Source organism: Erpetoichthys calabaricus, chromosome 5 (assembly GCF_900747795.2).
Source record: "Erpetoichthys calabaricus chromosome 5, fErpCal1.3, whole genome shotgun sequence".
Lineage (NCBI taxonomy): Eukaryota > Metazoa > Chordata > Cladistia > Polypteriformes > Polypteridae > Erpetoichthys > Erpetoichthys calabaricus.
This window is the reverse complement of record NC_041398.2, coordinates 67,566,438-67,586,209: the sequence shown is the minus strand read 5'-3', so window position 1 is coordinate 67,586,209 and position 19,772 is coordinate 67,566,438. Positions and strand designations below refer to the sequence as shown.

The 19,772-nt window shown below is 38.1% G+C and overlaps 1 protein-coding gene across 7 annotated transcripts in view; it reads right to left on the bottom strand.

Moving 5' to 3' along the window:
- Positions 1-12,507: 12,507 nt before the first annotated feature.
- Positions 12,508-19,772, bottom strand: part of fgfr3 (fibroblast growth factor receptor 3) — a 109,284-nt gene continuing 102,019 nt past the window's right edge. For all 7 annotated transcript variants that reach the window (XM_051928393.1, XM_028801618.2, XM_028801622.2 and 4 more), the window contains exons 17-18: positions 19,523-19,628; positions 12,508-18,947 (exon numbers count right to left, since the gene is read on the bottom strand). In XM_051928393.1, coding sequence (XP_051784353.1) covers positions 18,783-18,947; positions 19,523-19,628 — 271 coding nt within the window. In that variant the 3' untranslated portion in view covers positions 12,508-18,782. The remainder of the gene's footprint in view (positions 18,948-19,522; positions 19,629-19,772) is intronic.

The window sequence follows — 19,772 nt, the reverse complement described above, 5'->3', positions numbered from 1 at the left end:
TCCCAAAGGGTGGAAGGCCATACAACAAGAATCTGATAAGTACTCCCACATTGGTCTGATTAAAAAATGTAGGCCTCATCTGACAAAATCAGCCCAGACCCCAAAATTGAGAAGCAGGCTTTGAGGTGCACAAGGATACAAGGCTTAATGTATAGGAAGCTGTATAAAACCTTGGCATAAAAAAAAACAAACAATGTTCCTTAATATATTTGTGGTTTTAATCAAAAATTGAAAGAGCAAAACAATAACAAAAGGTGCCAAAAAGTTTTACCTTAAAGGCAAACTTAACAAAGCCAAGTCCACAATCCAATAATCAGAATTCAAATATAAGAAACAAGTTCATCAATTAGAAAATCATAAAGAGCAAAAATAAAATTCCGAGTGTTGAACTCCATTCACACTAATTGAAGTGTGAAGTAATGTGATGTTCAGTTGGGGTTATTGCCTTGACATAAGCTTATTTCTTGAATACTTAATAATTTTTTCTTAAGATTCTGTATTTTGTTTTGGGTTGCTTTCATGTAAAAATATGTTTTTCTTGGGTTATGTTTTTAATTATTTATTTAAGTTATTTGGATCTACTGTATGTTCTTTAAAGATATTCCTTGTGTTTTAGGACTGGAACCCCAAGGGGCGGGGCCACACTGATGTCAGTGCTGAAGGATTGCTGACAGCCTTTATATCCGAATCTGGGAGTAAATACTTCAGTGGTCCATTGATTCTCTCAGAAAGCATTAATTGTAAGTATTGATTTTAAGGTGTCTGGATTTTGCTCCTGCTATTGTGGATTCTTATTGTTCGATTATGTATTGAGACTTATTTGCCCTGGATTGCCTTTAAGGCAAATTCTTTTTGTCTAGTTTTTTTGACCCTCTTTTGTGTCTTTGAAATAAATTGTCTATTAATAAATAGTTATTAATAAAGATTCCATTTAGCCTTGTTCTTTTCAAGCTAAAGTTTTTTTATTTTTTTCTCTCTCAAAGGGCATTTTTGATATTTTTGTGTGTTTTTGGACACATCTATCCATTTTCTACCACTTACCTGGGTCATGAGGGGAAAAGCCTGAGCAGAGATTCCCAGACACCCCTTTTCCCTGCCACCTCAACCAACTCTTCCAGGAGGTTACAGAGACATTCCCAGGCCAACTGAGAGATATAATCACTCCAGCATGCCCTTGGTCTGTCCAGAGGTCTCTCACAGTTGGACATGCCCAAAACACCTTCCCAGGGGGCATCCTAATTAGATGGCTGAGCCACCTTAGCTGGATCCTTTTGATGCAATGAAGCAGATGCTCTACTCTGTGCTCCTTAGCCTATCTCTAAGGCTGAGAATATTTTGGTCAATTTATATTATTTTAAATGTTAAAATCCTGTTCTCCATTTTTTAGTCCTGTTTAGTCTCAAGCCTGCCTGTGGAGATGGTGGGTGAGGCTGCCTAGGGTGAGGCCTATCCTAGGCAGGTAAAGGAAGGCCTGGTTGAAAGGCCAGGATTCTTATTGTTCTTATTGTTCTTATGGGTTATGGGTCTGTTCTGAGGCCTCACAACCTTTTGCTATTGGAGTTGCTCTCAGATCACCACAGCATAGAAGTGAAGCTTCTCAACCCATTTAAAGGCTGAGGGAGGTCTCTCTTCTGCAACTTTGGGGGTGGAAGAAGCACTCCCATAGGTTCAACTTTCAGATTGCAAGAAACATACACAAAGGAACAAAGAAATTTATAATTAACATATTGCAATAATTAATAGTTAAGTAATTAATGAACAAAATAACAGAAATTGAGAAATAACAAGATATAAACAGAGGCAGTGGAATATTGGTTAAGGTTTTGGACTTCAAACGCTGCGGATGTGGGTTCAAATCTGGCTACTGACACAGTGTGACCATGAGCAGGTTACTTCACCTGAAAATGTAACCAATAAATACATGTAAAATGCAAACAAAACACACACACATACATTCAATAGTAGAATTTACAAAATAAAATTCAAAAGAAAAATACATAAAAAGTAAAAAGACTTATACTATAACAGCATTGATGAAACCCAAGTTACTTTATTCAGGTTGTCATGATGTGGAGTCTTCCATAAAGGGAAAAAATTTCACATGACCTCCAAAAGCTGCACAAAACGTAGTCTAGTAATCTTCACTATCCCACCCAGAAGAGGTACACCTTAACCCAGCCAGGGCCCAAATACTACCTGCTGGCTTCAGCTACAGCAGGCCCCAAAAAGAGTGAGCTGGCAAAACAACTCAAAATGTTCAAATACTGTATATAAGAAAATCTCCAAAAGACAAGGGAAGACCATAAGCTTTCAACTTGTGTAAAAAGGACAAATACAGAATCGTTGTAAATGGAAGACGTCTTTAACAAAAAATACAAAAATACAAAGTAAAGCCCAAAAGGGCAAATATTATCTGAAGGATTGACCTAAAAGTCAACTCAGCAATCAAGTCCCAATACGAAGTTCAAAAATCAGAATTCTTTTACCAGAGTGAGAAATCATCAAAAATTCAGAAAACTCCAACAAAGAAATACAATACTTACTGAAACTCCACTACAAAGGAATGATCTCCAGCTCCTGAGACTTCTCAGCATGCTTCTATAGTCATAGAGAGAGGGGCTGGGAGCATGCACTGATACAGCGCGCTGGTGTACCCACCACATGACAACCCACCTCAGGATCCCAAATTAGGATCCGAGCGCAGCTGTGCAGCGGGTGACACCTCAGCGCCACACTAGTTTGAGTAGAGTGGAACAGTGTGAGGTTTATACAGTGGCTGGTGTGCCAGTCTTGCCACCAACCCCCGAGTTTTTCCTGCAAGTTGGAGAACCTGCAGGTTAATGTCATACCAGGATGGAGCAATCAGAAGGTTACCAATTTGAAATCTTGGATCTCCATCGGTAATTAGAAGGTTGTCAGTTTGAATCCTGTAAGTGCCAGAAGTGATTCCACTCCACTGGCCCCGTGAGCAAGGCTGATGCTTTAGCAGATGCTTTTATCCAAAGTGATTTACGAAAGTGGTCAGCATAATTAAGTAAACAACAGTTTGGGAGACTGTGAACAAATATTTCAGGAGAAGGTTACAAAAATCGATTACCGCAAGTGAAGATCTCAGAGCAAAATACAAGCAAGTTACTGGGAATTAATAGGTTGGAAAAACCTAAAAGCTAATATCAGTTAGACATAAAATCAACAAACAAGAGAGTCTTTAAACACTTATTTAAACGCATTGTGTGAGTCAGAATTTCAAAAGGAGGTTCTACCAGCTAGCAGCTACACATGAAAAAAGTCTTAACTGAGGTTTGACAATACACAGAGATGCCATCACCAGACACCATTCAATGGCAAAGCTTAGCGGTGGAGAAGAAGCCCAGGACCTCACAAGTGTCTCCATATATAGTATATAGGTGCTGACCCATTAGCTGCTCTGTATTCAAGCATTAAGGATTTGTACTGTTCCACTACAGGAAGCCGGTTCTAGTAATCTGAAAAGGGAAGTGACATGCATCCGTCTCCTCTTGTTGAACACCAAATTTGTTCCTGAATTTTGAAATATCCACAGTGGCTTGGTGACACATGCCAGTACTCCTGCCAGTAGCCCAGACATGACTGGACCAAAGCCTGGACCAGGGTTTATGCTGCATACTCTGTCAGATACAGTCAAATCTTGCAGATAATACTGTATATACAGTGAATCCATCAGACATGAGAGATCATAGCAACAAAATCCCTGAAGGACAAGAGATTATTAATCATGGCCCCAAGTTTGCAGTGCTGAATAGACAGACAGGCTAGGAAAATAAGAAAGTCCATCTGTGCTAGGTCGAGATGGAGATGGTGTCACTACATCCAGGTTGCAATATTAGTGAGGCAGAACGCAGAGGTTTGTCTGGAGGGAACAACAGGGACAGCAGCATATCATCAGCATAGCTCTAATGTGACACACCATGGGACTGGATAATAGGATCGAGTGAGGAGGTGTATAGAAAGAAGAGGAGAGGGCCCTGCACCGATTCTTGGGGTACATCCGTGCTTGACATTTCTCAGTGCCAGGACACATTGGTTGTATCTGCCCAAGAGATAGGCCTCAAACCACCTGGTCAGAAAGGGTGACAAGGAAGATCTTGTGTTTGACCATTTCAAAGGCAGAGAAGAGATCTAGGAGGATGAGAACAGATAGAAGACATATTGGTAGCTCTAGCCTGCCATGATACTGAATGTTGATAATGGTAAGTAGAGCCATCTCTGTGGAATGGCCCTTCTTAATGCCTGATTGATTAGGATCAATCAGTCTGATTTGTTGAAGAAAGGAAGGGACTTGGTTAGAGACAGCAGGTCGCAGTGTTTTGGATAGAGAGGATAAGAGGAGAGATACTGATCTGTAATTGTCTACTTGAGATGGGAGAAGAGTGGGCTCCTTCAGAAAAGTTGTTATTAGGGCCTGTTTGAACAATGTAGGAAACACGGCTGTTATAAGTGAGATGTTGACAACACATGTGAGAGTAGAAATGAGTGAGGGAGAGATACCCTGGAGGGGATTGGGTCAAGTGGACAGGTAGTAAGATAGCTAGAGAGGAGGCTGGAAACATTAGTGGTGGACAGAAAGAGGATTGTGTTGTGGTGTGATCAGGAGGGAGCAGGCTAGCCAGAGTGGCTGATGAGAATTGACCGCCGATGACAGATACCTTCTCCTGAAAAGAGGTTGCAAAGTCATCAACAGTCAAGTAGGTTGAGGGTGGAGGCAGTTGAGGGCTGGCTGAGGAGAGAGGTGAAGGCAAAGAACAAGCTATGAATACCAGGAGTGCTGCTAATCCTGTTTTGAAAAAACCTACCTTAGTGTTTGGAGAAGCAGAAGAGAAAGAAGATAGAAGAGACTGATACTTATCCAGGTCAGCCTGGGCCTTTGACTTTTCTCTGTTTCCTTTCAGATTCCCTAAGCGCTGTCTGTAGACAGTGTAGAACTTGAAAAAGCCACGGACAGCAGTGTAATTACCCACTGTCCCCACTGGTTTTCAATTATAGTAATATATTTGGAATAGTTGCATCTGGCTAGATGTGGAACAAATGTTTATGAATTAGCTAGCAACATTTGGATACAAATACATGGGAAGACAAGAGCATGAGGAGGATTAGCATCGGTAAGTGGTTCTGGGTATGTAATACAGTATGTGCATACAAAATGAAAGAGACGCCTATGAGTAACACATTACTACAAAGACATGCCTGGTCATTACTCTGCTGCTGCCTGTGTAACTTCACCACAGTTGTCCATTGTAATGCTGTACTTACTGTGCACTAAGGGGTGTATGTTTTTTAGGCTCACATGAGTACTGAGATGTAAAGGTAGCTGAGTTTCTGACTGTTTTAGGTAATGTGGAGATGTGACTGACAGGAAAAATTAAAGGAATATAGCGCAGGAGTAAGGGAGCTGGTCTTTATGGATCACAAATCCTACTGATCATTTATTGAGTGATCTAAAGCAAGTCAAAAATAATACACCAATATGTTTCTCTCCCCCATTTTAATTTGCATTGTTCATCTTTGAAAGGTTTTCACTCCACAGCATAATTCATAACAAGCACTACAGTATTGCTATCACTCAGCAAAAAGCAATTAAATACCAACAAGTAGAATGTGCAGATGATAGAAATATTAAAAACTTTGTTTTTCAGAATTGCTTAGACATCTCTAAAAACATGATTTAGTTTAGTAATAACAGACATGCATGTCATGTGACAAAGATGAATGAATGGGACTCTTTGAAGCTTCACCTAGGGAGTTGCTAGGTTATAAATATTTCTGCCTTTTTATCTCTAGAGAATAATGAAAACACAGGCAGAAAAAATGGTGCTGTAATATAAAGCACAGTCCCAAGCTGTATAATAAAGTGAATACTTCATACCATTGCCCACCCAATCCATTTTCTAAACTCAGGGTCCTGGATGGAGATGGTGCTTTGGATGTCAGGCAGAAATCAAACCTGAGTGGGGTGCTGGGTAAACTCATTGGCATTCTTCACTCACTCATACAAGGCCAGTTTAGTGTCACCACCCAACCATCTTTGAGATGTGAGGAAAACACGGGAAAACCAGGAGAGAAGCCCCTGCAGACACAAGGAGAACATGAAAACTCCACAAAGACAGCAGCCAGGCATCCAAAATTGTGTAGCTGTAAGTCTCTTCTTAAAATGGGAACGTGAAAGTTTCAGAAATAGATTAGAGAAAGGAAAACATTTTTGCAATTAAAGGCCTAAATTGTAATTAAAGGCTGGAAATAATCGTTTTATGGAAATAACAGAGCTGCACCGAAGATAATTAAACGGGACTAAGTAGAGGAGAGTGTTATAAACTCCATAAATATGCTGCACAAGAAGTTGTGGAATCATCAGAAGATAGTTAAAGTGAGACATGTGCCCCTTTTGGTTTACTTTATATCCAGTCTGGGAGGATTAGGCTTGGGGTCTCAGAGCCTCCCTTATCACAAGACAGCCAGAGAGTTTATTTTACCACATGGAACTAAAGGACTTGGGCCTGCCAGGGAAAGCCTGTATATTCAGATAGGGTCTTATCTTGTCTGTTGTAATTTAAACTAAGAGGGTCCTGGTGAATAAAATGTGTTAAGAATTATGATTATTGGGCACTGGTGGTAGAAAATGGAAAATCTCTAAAGGGAATCTGCCAGCCATGCATTTCTGAGCTGTTTTTATTTCACTACAGGGTTTGACACTGGAGGGAAAAAATTCTGAAGGAGATGCCAGCCTGAGACTTAGCTTGCTAACCATCACACTTTTAGTTCAGAGTAGACAACTAAACTTACCTGTTTGAAATTGGGATGTAGGAGAGCAAAGGCGTATCTGAAGAAAACCAACACGGACATGAGCAGAATGTGAACACTTCACACCGACGATGACAGTGCAGAGTCAAATTGAATTTCATGGAGAGAAGAGGTACTTGTATTGTAGTTGTGCCACCATGATCCCATGAACAAAACACAAAAGATGGAAGTTTTAACACATTTTGATGCACAAACATATTATTCTTTGTTATTTGGTTGTGTTTCCTTTCTTTTACGCTCTTCCACTGTCAGTTAAGTAGTACCAAGCTCAAAACCATGCCACTTTAAACCACTTCTAGTCATGGGGTATGTCAGACTTGCCGACGGTGGTTGCTGATCTCATTGTCAGTTTAAGTAACAGAACATCACTGGGCATGTCAAATTAACAATGGCATGCCAACTTTCCAGCACAGTCGTGCTCGCCCCTTTTTCTGACAGCCAATAATGTGCTGCCTTACGGAGCTGATGCTGTACTAAAGGTTAACAGTTATGTCAAGCTCAGCACACTTTCTGCAGTTTGCTTCTTTTTTCCATTCTGTTGTGGTATGTTAAATATGAGACATCAGGCAGATAAGCCAGTCTTCTGTTTGTCAGGTCCAAAGCACCCTGTGATGGAAGGACTGGGGGAGAAGGCATACTCATGGCAATAAATCCCCCCCCCCCCCCCAAAAAATGGAGGGCGATCCCCCTTGCCTCAGAGCAGGGCTACAGGTTTGGAGCATAGAAGTTTGACCCTGCTTGGGCCCGTGGCCACCGCCATTGGGGCGCCTGGATATTTGCTGAGTCTTGGGTTGCAGCACTTCCGCTACACCCAGGAGTGCTGCTGAAAGAAGTTTTTGGAGCACCTTTTGGTGCCCTATAAAAGGGGCCGCCTCACTCCATTCGAAGAGCCAGTCGGTAGGAAGTCGATGAAGCTTGCTGGGAGAGGAGTGAAGGCGGTAGACTAAGGAAGAGAAGAAGGAGGGACTGTGTTTTGGTGTTTTGTGTGCTGGACAGAACTTGTGTCTTGTGTCTGTCTGTGTTGGGTAGGGAAGCTGGTAAACCCACTGGTAGTCCACACACCCATATAAAAAGTCTTCTAATATGACATGACCTTCAAACATACTGGGTAGCCAGTCCCATTCACTTTCCCTTGCTTACTTAAATCCTTTCTCTAAAGGCCCTGTCACATTGCAGGACTTTGTGAGCGATAAAGTCGCAGACTTCATTTATGTAATCTTAGTGAGTCTCTCCAAACAATCTCCGGCTTGCACTGTTAAAATCAAACCAGACCAGAAAAGCTGGACAATCCATTAAGCGGCTTAGGCGGCTGCTTAGGGTGCCATTTAAGAATTTACCTTTTTGTTACATCCATGCTATAGACCGCGAGGGGTGCCATTTTGGCAAGTCAAAGAGAATGCTACAGACACTGAGAAAAACCTCCCTCCATTACTCAAAGTCTTATAATACTGAAAGTGTGCTAGAGACGCGAAGGGGAGCTATTTTGGTAAGTGAAGGAGTGTGCTACAGACACAGAGGGGGGGGGGACTTCCCTCTGGTTCTTAAAGTCTAATACTAATGAAAGGGCACTATGGACATTGAGGGGTATCATTCTGGTAAATCAAGGGGCTCGTTCGCTTGTTCCCCTCTCGTTCATGTTACTGGCTCTGAGGGGTGCTCTTTTGCTCCATATGTGCTTCAACTTGCACAGTAAACAGGTTTGATTTGGTCTTTAGTTGTAAGGGTGGGCTTATGTGTGCAATAATTGGCAACCAATGAACACTTAGCCAGAAGTACAATGCATAGAATGCAGTGCCGAGGAATAATGGAACAGAAGAGAGGCTTATTTGTCTGATGTTATGTGTTTTAGGAGATTGTGGCTGAACTCGCCATACCTCTAAAAGATTCATACAACATCGGTATAGCCAGGCAGCACATTATTGGCTATCAGCAAAAAGACTGCAGTACTTTGGAAATGTGAAAACTATACTGAAATGTCTGTACGGAGTTGTGTAATTTGTCACCCCCATTGGTTTCTCATCATGGAATCTGACACTCTTACGCTACAAGAGCAGGAACTGCTGTCGTCATGTTTGACATCCTCTGTGAATAAAATTCGTGTAATGTCATACCAGCTTAAGGGATGTTTGGCCTGTGCAGGTGACATGTCTCCATCCTTCCTAACACTGGGAAGGCTTCTTCATTGAAGATGCCATTCAGGATTCCCTCATTAGCAGATTATTTCCAACAATCCCTTTTTTCCTAAACACCCATTCTTCAGTTCAGGTTGTCAGAGAGAAAGAGCCTATTCCAGCAGTATCGGTCACAAACCTGGGTGAGAAGCCAGTCCAACGCAAGACCAACTCACTCACACATGCATTCCTAATCATTTATAATGGCTAATTTAGTAATAATCCAACGTAAGATCATCCTGAATAAATTCCTATGGATGCTGGGGAAAGCAATGAGGCATCGTTACGTACCACTGTGTCATCATACCATGCCAGACTATTTACAGTTTCTTTTATTAAAGGAGGACTTTGACAAGAATATCTTAATGCACAGCATGTGATAAGCATATATAACATGCATAACATTTTAATTCTGAGCTACAGGCGGCCAGAACAGATCATAGAGGCACTGAAAACATGGGAGGAATTAACACTAGATTCTATTCATGCATAAATCTACACTTGCCCAAGGGTTAGGGTTAGAATCACCAATTAACCTAGCATATTTAAACTCTTTTTATCCATTTAAATCAACTTCAAAGACTTATATATGTTTTTTAACATGTGTGGGTGAGGATGGCAAAGATAGCAATCAAACAAAGATACATTATCTAACAGCACTAACTCCAGTGAGCTACTTGTTTTATGGCTTCCAGTTAGACTGACATTTACAATGGCAATAATAAATATGCAAATATCAATAAACCGATAAAAAATGTTTTCGTCAATCTGCAAAGTTACATTTTAATTTTTCAATTTTAAGGGACGAGAAGTGAAAATCACAACTTCTGAGATCAGCGGTTTGAAAAGATTATCATCCATCTTGGGTGTCATAAACAGTGACTAAAGGCATTTGGGGTCTGGAAGGGCATCTGGCCATAGTACCCCGAACTTTGAGTGGAGAACCTGGAAAATGGGCGTTAAAACAATAAAAGACAAAATCAAAAAAATGTCAAGAGAGTAAAGGTCAGAAGACAGCAAGCAACTCTCTCAACCAAGAAAGTAAAATTGGTTTGATTGATTTCCCTTTAAAAGTTACCATTGACATTGTATTCTTCACTGCACAGCATTATTTGTGCATGTGTGTTTTTGGAAAGAAAAATGCCTGATCTGAAAGTAATGACTGTACAGATTCTTGAATGGAGGCTTATTTCTTTTCATCCATCTTTTGGTGAGTCATCTTCCTTTATCATCTAGAAATCCACGTTAACTAACAACCTGCACAGCCATGTACAAATACAAAACAATATCTTTCTAAAAGAGTGCAGCTAAAAGATGACCCGGTTTCATCTGATTTTGCTACAAAGCTTCAGCTACACTCCAGACTTTAGTAGCTCAAGTTATGTTTGCCTTTAAAAGGTGCTGTTGTGAAGAAAGGAGGGATGGACGAGATCAATGATAGCCTGAAGGCTATTAAAAAGGGAAGAGTCCAAAGAGTCCTTCACATTTACTGCTTCGAGCTGCCATTTCTAAGATAAGAAGTACTTGTAACTGATACTTGCCAAATATGTAAAAGGAATATGGGTTCAAATGTCCATCATGTGTGAAATCCAACATATTTGAGTGTGTATTTCTGCACCTTCTGGATAGCCTTGAAAGAGTTGCCAGGATAATATTAGCTTGGTGCCTTCTGAAAGCCAAGGCTTCCACTCCACTGCTTCATACATCAGTCGGATTTGTTCAGAACAGAATGTACCGAACTTGGGACTTCTGGAATGACCCTGCCTGTGAGGTCTGAAGATCTTTAGATTTTAAACTTACAGTTAAAGCTTTGAATAATAGAGGGAGAAATTCCTTTACAGCATTTCCATTTACAGCAATTCTATGAATACCTGGATGTTTTACAAACTTACCTCTGCTCAGTTACAGCCAAATGGAATGGATTTTTAGGAAGTATTTTTCAACTGGTGGAGAAGTTTGATAATGATCCATTCACTTTTTCTACTTCATGGTCACAGAAACGTCAAAGGACAGACTCACATGCACATGTATACAATCACACAGACCTGAGCACTCTGCTAATCTGAAAGTCTTTGGAAGAACACTGATGTGCATGGAAGAAAACACATTCAGACAGTGGCTTGTCAGCACAGCCCCCAGTAGATAGAATCGTTAACCAATGAGCCACCCGTATGCTTGATATTTACTTTGATTCTAAGTAACTTCTGCATATTTTTTTTCTCTATCCTAGGGGGGTGTTCTAAACACTGGCAATTTATTGGTAGTAAAAATCAAACCGTGTTATTCTGAAATGATTACTTCTTTTGAGTAAAAGTCATCACATTACATGACTTTTTAGTTGCAGACATAATTTACATAGTCCTAGTGAGTTTGGGTCAGTTCCTGTGAATCTGGTCATGTAGTATGACATACCCAGCGACTCAGTCCAACCAGTCCACAACTTGCCCCATCAGACATCAAACAGAAGTGCTCTCTTCTGTTTCATTATTCCTTGGCACTACACTTTATGCATTGTACTTCTAGCTAAGTGCTCATTGGTTGCCAATTATTGCACACACAAGTCTGCCCTTAGAACTAACGACCAAATCAAACCTGTTTGCTGCGCGAGCTGAAGCCCATATGAAGCGGAAGAATCAGTAGCACGTGCCCCTTGACTTACCAGAAAGACACCCCTTAGTGTTTACAGTGCACTTTCAGTAGTATTAGACTTCAAGAACCAGAGGGAAGTCCCCCTCATTGTCTGTGGTACACCCCTTGACTTACCAAAATGGCTCCCCTTGGTGTCTGTAACACGCTTTCAGTATTATTAGACTTTGAGTACCGGAGGGAGTTTGTAGCATTCTCTTTGACATGCCAAAATGGCATCCCTTGCTGTCTATAACATGGATGTAACAGAAAGGTTCCTTTCATAAATGGCACCCATAGCAGCTGCCTAATGGATGGCCTGGCTTTGCCTGTTTGGTTTTGTGTGTGCGAGTGCATCTGCATCCTTGAAACAAAAATAGTTTCCATCCACTCATGATCAAACCCATTCAAGCCACTTCAGTGTCGTGGGGTCAGTTTGTGTATCCTGGCAGCACTGAATGCAATGCAGGAAGCAGACCTGGACAGGACACAGACCCATTGGAGGACACCATCATGCACAGATTCACATTCAGTCACCCAGGGTCTCAGTATAAGCTGTAAATGTTGGGGATGTGACAGGACAGCAGGAGACTGTGCAGACATCATAGAGACTTCTTGGTTTGGGTTTCAAGCCCAATACTCCCTTCTAAAGCCAAAGGAAATGTAGAAGTTTACTGAATATTGGCAGTAACGACAAGAGGTGCATGTTATGAGTAACTATATGAAAACAATTCTTTTAAATATAAATGTATTTTCACCAGTATTAAAATAAGCTTATTTTTATGTAATTTACAGTCATTGACAAAATTAACACAGAGAACAAAAGCATCTTTTGAGTTTTAAAAGTAAAGGAACAATGAAGAGGACAAGAAGAAGGTTATGTTTAGTGTTTATTGGAAACTTCCAACAGCGCACATTTTCAGGCACAGAGTGGTAGGAGAAATGACAAAAAAAAAAAAAAAAGAAAGAAAGAAAGAAAAAATGAAAAGATGCTGCCATTATTGGGCTATGCAATTCATTATAGATGGAATGTGGCATGAAAAATCATTCTGTAGAAATATTAAGCAGACCTGAAAACTATCAAAGCACTGGAATACAAAATGTTAAGCTTTTTATTCTACAACATATAATTAAAAAAGTGGAAAAAAAGCACAATAAATTATATATATATATATATATCTAGTTTAACTTTTCAAAACAAACGTGCACAAATGGTGCTATTTCTTTTTTACATTGAAACAAAAATAAATGTATCAGATAAGTGGAATGTACACATTTTGTTGGATTTTATAAGAAAATACTGTAAAGAAAATCTTTTCTTCTATAATTGTACAAAACAAATCACACAGCTATATAAAATCTACACTATGTAAAAGAAACAATTAAGAAACTTCAAACTATAAATTAATCTTTCTATGTAGGAAGAGCTTCATGGCACTAATAAAACACTCTGAGACAGAAGAAGAAAGGCAGGGAGCATGTGTGGAAAGAGAAGATGGAGATTGCCATCCAGTATTGCTAATATACACATCTGACCACAGGGGAAAAAAAAATCAGGGTGCACAAATGATCTGATCCTTCTGCTGTGATCATGTTAGCATTCTTCTTTAAAATAACATGAACAGTGAAGGCTTATGGTTACCTGCATCCCTTGACAACTGTATTGTGTAAAAACATTTGCCGGGTTTTGGACTGACAGCAAACGTGGAATTGAATGGACATTGAGAATTGAATATTTCCAAAATGAATGCCTGTTGTTAGAATTCCTAAAAATAATAATAATGATACAGGCAAATAAACTGCTTTCACCATAGGGAAAGCATGATTTTTTTTAGCTTTTTTTAACTTAAATATTCCACAGTGAAGCCTAGAACTGTTCAAATTAACTTTGACTTAAGGAAGTATTTTGTGGTTGTTGTTTGATCTATGTCAGGATGGTGCTGTGGCTAGCACTGCTGCTTAACAACACATTTACTGTGTGAGTTAGCATGCTCTCCCAATGTACTCAGGGGTTTTTCTCCGGGCAGTCCAGTTTTCTTGTGCAGATTAAAAAAACTAGGCACTCTAGACTGCTTAGTAGTAACGGTATGCCCTGAAATGGACTAGCACTTTGCCCATGGCTGTTTCCTTCCTATAGCCTGAAACTGCCAGAATAGACCTCTCGCCACCTGAACTGTAATGTGCGGAATAATTCTGCTACTCTCACAAACAACAGAAAATGCTTATGACTTTAATATTATAGTATTACAAAAGTGTTGCATGTTACAGCTCACCATGAAAATGACTGAAGAAGGAAATGTATTCCAAAAATTAGATTTTAGAAGTGGTGACATTGCTTATTCATTGTTTCTCCTCCCAGTCAGTTTCTGGTGTGCTATACAACAGGAATACATATGTAAAGTACTGTGACAACACAACACAGTATTAAATTGTAAAAACAAACTATAAAGATAACACTTTATCTTCCATACCAGAAATAAAATTGACTGAGTCTGAAAATCAAACAAAGGACAGGTGCCTAATAAAAACTGTCCCTTTTACCATAGATAAATACAGGAAAGTGCTTTTAACTCTAGTATTTGACTGTCAAAGGTCTTAAATTGCTTTAAAAATTAGCCGATCCTTACAAACTAGAATACATTCTTTTTAATAAATATCTAAGTCCTGCACTACTCCCAATCAGATTTCTTAATATTGAAGATTTCTTTAATTAATGTCTAGCTCCATCCACAGGATTGTAAATAGAAAAAAATAATCAATTTACAAATGGTAGCTGACTGCATTCTGTCAACATGTATATGCACTGATTGCATTCTTTACATGATTTACTAGATTATTATGAGAAGGCCTACAAATGAATTCAGTGTAGAGCAAGTAAGTTCAGACAATGGATGGAGAGATACAGCAATAATATTAGATATAACAAACAGATGCTAGATAGTCACGGCTCTCTCTGCCTCCAGTGGACAAGGGCTTGAGAACTTCACTGCATAGATACATGGGAGTAGGCCCAAACAAGAAAGGTTACCTTATAAAAGCAAGTAAAAGTAAATGGGAGAGACAGAAGTTTTCTTTTGGTGTTCTAGCTGAAAGAGAGATCCAACTCTAATAAAACCAAAAAGACACTGCATGTTGTATGTTTGTGTAGACCACGAGGTGGCTCTTTTTGATACCACACCTTCGTAACTGAGTGTATATATTGTATCTACTACTTTCCATTTTCTGAAGTTTTGTTCGCCAGAATAATGTTGTGGAAAGCTGTTATATATTCCTGCTGTTTCTCAAGTACGCCTAGGCAACTTCCATCAAGGAGATACCTGTCCACTACAGGCCATATTAATTTATACTGGGCTCGATAAAAGCTGACAATGAAAGCGGTAACACATATTCTTGGGATGTGGAAGGGCACCTGAATTCTTGAAGAACACCCATGTAGTACGTTAACAGTATGCAAACCCTACACAGATACTGATGGTCCAACACTTAAACACAGTAATCTGGAGTTGTGAAGCAGAAGTGCTAACCACCATGCCACTGAGACACCATGTATGCTATATACTATATGTTAATACAATATAGATAATATACTTTATTAAAAGTGAACTTTAAAAGTTATCATTTGCCAGTCTCCACACTATACTTTACCTAAGGATGCTCCTTATATAAAAAAAATTCTAGACTGTCCTAATAGGATTAAGTCTGCCTGGCTCAGTATTTTCATCCAGTATGCAAAGCCTTGACTTTTGATTCGCAGAAGGTGGGTTGTAAAAAGCAACCTGTTTCCAATTTTTTTAATAACTCTTCTACATACTTTTTTTGGTAAAAAGTTAACGCCTTTATAATTTAGTATTTGGAATGTAATTATTTTTACTGTACTTTAAAATATGCAGTTTGGTTTGACTGATGTGACCACAGCTGAACATTTCCAGGAAGACATTGGAACTGTTAAAAAAAGTAAGCTATAAAAATGCAACCTTGCTAGAAGTTGGTTTCACTGTGCTGGTTGTCCGCAGGTTTAGTCTGGTGTAATTATAAACTGAAAAAAGTGTTAGAATCTTTTAAATCTATGGCACGTTATACTGACTGTTTATAAGTCATATATCTATTGGTATCTTTTGTCTGCATTAACATGTTATATAGAATGTAATGGCAAGTTCATACAAAATATATATAAATACACATGCACCATTCTGAGTCACTAAATTTGCTCTACAGTATACTTCCTTAAAAGCGAACTGCAAAGTCTTGCCTTCATTTACAAGAGAAACACTGTAGGGCAGTGGTTAAACTGTAAGCCTGATCATTTAAATTTACTGACCATTAATAGTGCTTGTTAATATTTTAACACCCTTGGTATTAAGGTTGAATATATGAGGGTTTTTCTTTTTTTTTAGGTAACAGATTTAACCACTGATGTTGCATTGCAGAAACCAAAAAACAACAACAACAAAAAAAAAGATGACTATTCACTGCAATCCAGGATAAAACGAAACACAATGGGTACATTTACATTCTTTTACCTGTAAACAATATTCAAGGGGTTTGACAAAATAACAGCAAAAAATGTTAATAAGTTAAAAATGTTTCTCAATTAAATTGTTAAGTGTAACAACATTAAATGCTAAACTTTATAAACACTTATGTTAACAAGTCTATAAATAACTATACAAATATACATGTTAATTAATCAAATAGAAATCCTTTTTTGTATATTTCAAAGATGGCCTATAACTACATCAATATATCCTAGATTGCAATGTTTTTTAACCAAAAAAGGCAATATTCTGCGCATATGATGATTTCCTGCATATCATACAAATTTTCATGTGTGTACATATATATATATATATATATATTTATCATATATTTACAATATAAACCTTTCCGATATAAATTAAAAGGCAGCAGCATCAGAGCACCGGCATTTAAATCATATTAAGTGTAAAAGTTAGCAGAAGACAGTTTGATACTGAATATCTTCTTAAAACATGAAACAAGTTTAAATTTAAAATGGATTACAGAAGAGAACATATAAAAGCAGCTCTTCCTGGGATGGCACTTAACATTGTTGGCTACTTATATCACAATATGCCAACAGTAATGTCATGCAAGTCCAACTTAAACACAAATTAAATTCTTCAAAATGATATGTAGTAATTAATGGCCGGAGGCTGTAGAGGAACAGCGAAGAGTAAAAAGGTTTCACATGTACCAGTTTCAGTGTGTCTTGTTGCACTGGTTATGCCAGTTAGGTGATACAGTATTTTGTTATCTTAGTTTGTTAAAAATTAAGCCTCAAAAACACTTGAAGTATATAGTATAAATATTTTCAAAGGACTATACAGGACTAAAGTAATAGGAGAAGCCAATGGGGAGAACAACCATCATGGGAACATTTTAGATAAGAGTGTCATACAAAAAATATTTGCTGGAATGACTTCAAGTATTGGTTAAAGCAAAAAAGTGGTACTCTAAAGACAGATAGGTTGCTGTCTATAGCTTTGGGCATACTAGTATTCAAATGTGATTGGTAGGGAGCATTTTTGATGAGATTGTTTAGTTTAGACATTGGATGTGGTTGTGACCATTGTTCTGCCTTCCAAATATGTCCTACATAAACAGAGTTTTCTGCATGTGTAGTTATTGCATAATTTTAAAACTTAATTCATCATCTGCACAGAATTGTAAATATGTCATAGTTGTTGCTAAACTACAGTTCACACTGTTGACTAGTTGTGCATAATTAACTTATTATTTGAAATACTTTTATTAAAATTTAGAATTATTTAAGAATTAATGATGCCTTTAATTCAGTTTGGATACTGAAATTTCCTTTTATAGACCAGCCAATTCCAAGACATGAATGCAGATAGCATGATACTGGAGAGAGTAATATTACTGTAAGACAGTGATTAAATCCCAGGTTTTTATCTCGCTGTGTTGGCACTGAATTTCTGTAGACACACCGATTTTACTTTACATTTGAAAGATGTACTTTTTGGTCAGTTAGTGTCTCTAAATTGGATTTTTGAGATGGATGATTTGTATACCTTTATGGTATAATGAACTAGCATCCCAGGTAGAGTAAAATATGTAAAAGAAAATACTTACATCACTGTATAGCAGTGTGTGTTTCTATGTATTGTTTTTTATTATTAATTTTATTTAGAAATGAATTTCCGGGGCCCAAAACAAGAGTTTCTTTCAAATATTTAGATTAAGGTATTCCGTACCCTTGAATCATCAGGTGTGTTTGTCTAAGAAATACATACATATATATATATACTTTTTTTTCTCATAAAACATGGAATATTCGTGGAATATTCATGGAAGTGCATCAGAAAGTGAAAGCATGTGAATGCCAAGACATGACATTTCTACCCATGCGTGATTTTAAACCCATGTTTCCACAGGTCAGTACAGTCCTTCACAGACACAACACTCCATTACGTGTTTTTGCTGTCTGGACATTTTACGCTCTTCAGGACCAAAAGGATTATTTATTTGCTCTTTTAAGCAATATTGTAGATGTGTTTTGACATTCTTCTGATACAGATTCTCAACAAGAAGTCAATTGCAAATCTGATGCTATGGGAGCACAATAGCTTAAGATGCAGTCTACACCACCTTTTTTCTGCTTCTTTTCCCAAAGGAACATAGACCATTCATCCTGGGACTATTGCTGTTTGTCATCTACACTTGAAATCCCAATGCAGACGTCTTTTCCCAATGAAGCTAGTTACTTCTTTTGATGAAGGTCTTCTGTGGCTCCACATTCTTTACAGAATTTCACTTGCTTTTTATTGTTGTCTCATATTGCCTCTGCCATTTTCTGCATTTCTGCAGGCACGATGTTGGCGTTGCTCTAATACTGTTGCTTCACATGGCAATTCCATCAGAAAAAGCCATGTTCTCTGTAAGTATTACTTAGAAAAGTAACAAAAGCCCTCAATTTTTGAAAAAAAATATATCATGGAAAAAGATAAAATGATCAATTTAACTTGAACAGTGCTTCCTGACTTATACAGTATTTAAGAAAAATGTAAGGCTCATATTTTTCTTCCTTTGACTACTTTTCTCATTTGTTTATATTCATTTAGGGCTCCAGGCCCAAATTTTGGAATTTTTTACTCTGTTGAAAGGTCCAGTTGTTCATGTCCGAAGGACACCATTGCAATGAAGATGTTTTGGAAGACAAGGTTCATCTGGCAAAGGGTCATGAGCAAACACAGAGTCATCTCCTGAAGAACAAGTACTGTTTGTGTCCTGACCCGTTGGTGAATACTGCTCAAATGGCACTGACAAATCAAGATACTCCTGAGAAACAAAAGAAGAAAGGGATTAATTGCAGTCTGTCTACTTATTTACTAATGGCACATTTTAAGCAATATGGCTTCAGTACGCATTTTTGGATTCATTATAATTAACAATAATAATAACCTTGTCTAATATTTAACCAAGTGTGCATACAACTCCATAGACTAAGGAAAATGTGTCTTTTGGAAATGATAAGAAAACTTCAATAAACTAAGTAAAACCACTGCAGACAGAAGTTAAATGTGCAGACTACATATAGAGAATAAGACTAGTCAAGAATTTGAACCCATTCTCCTGTAAGTAACACTAAACACCATGATGTTTATACAAAAATATACTGGAATAAACTAAAACTAACATATAGGAGTAAATTGGAGATTTCATGATAGGCAAGGGTGTTAAAGACACAAGTATTTTACATATCAAAATCACTTAAACAGTTCAATTGTTTGGGCACATATATACAGTTAGTTTTACCAAATAACAACTGAGACTCTTCAAACTACTTAGAATCCTACTTCACCAAAATCAGAGTATACAAACAGATGGATTACAACTGGCAATGTTAAACTCACATCAGTTGAAGTCATGGACAGCACACGGTCATGGTCTTCTACTAGCTGCTTGAAGGTTGGCCTTTGAGAAGGAACTGCATGCCAGCACTCTCTCATTATCATGTATCTTAAGAAGAAAAGATAATCTTCAATTGGAAGCAAATATTTTCCAGTACAACATGTTCAAAACACTAAATAAAATGCTGCTGTTTATTATAGAAAAAATATAAATTATGATAATTCATCTTACTGACTCATTTAGTAACAGATA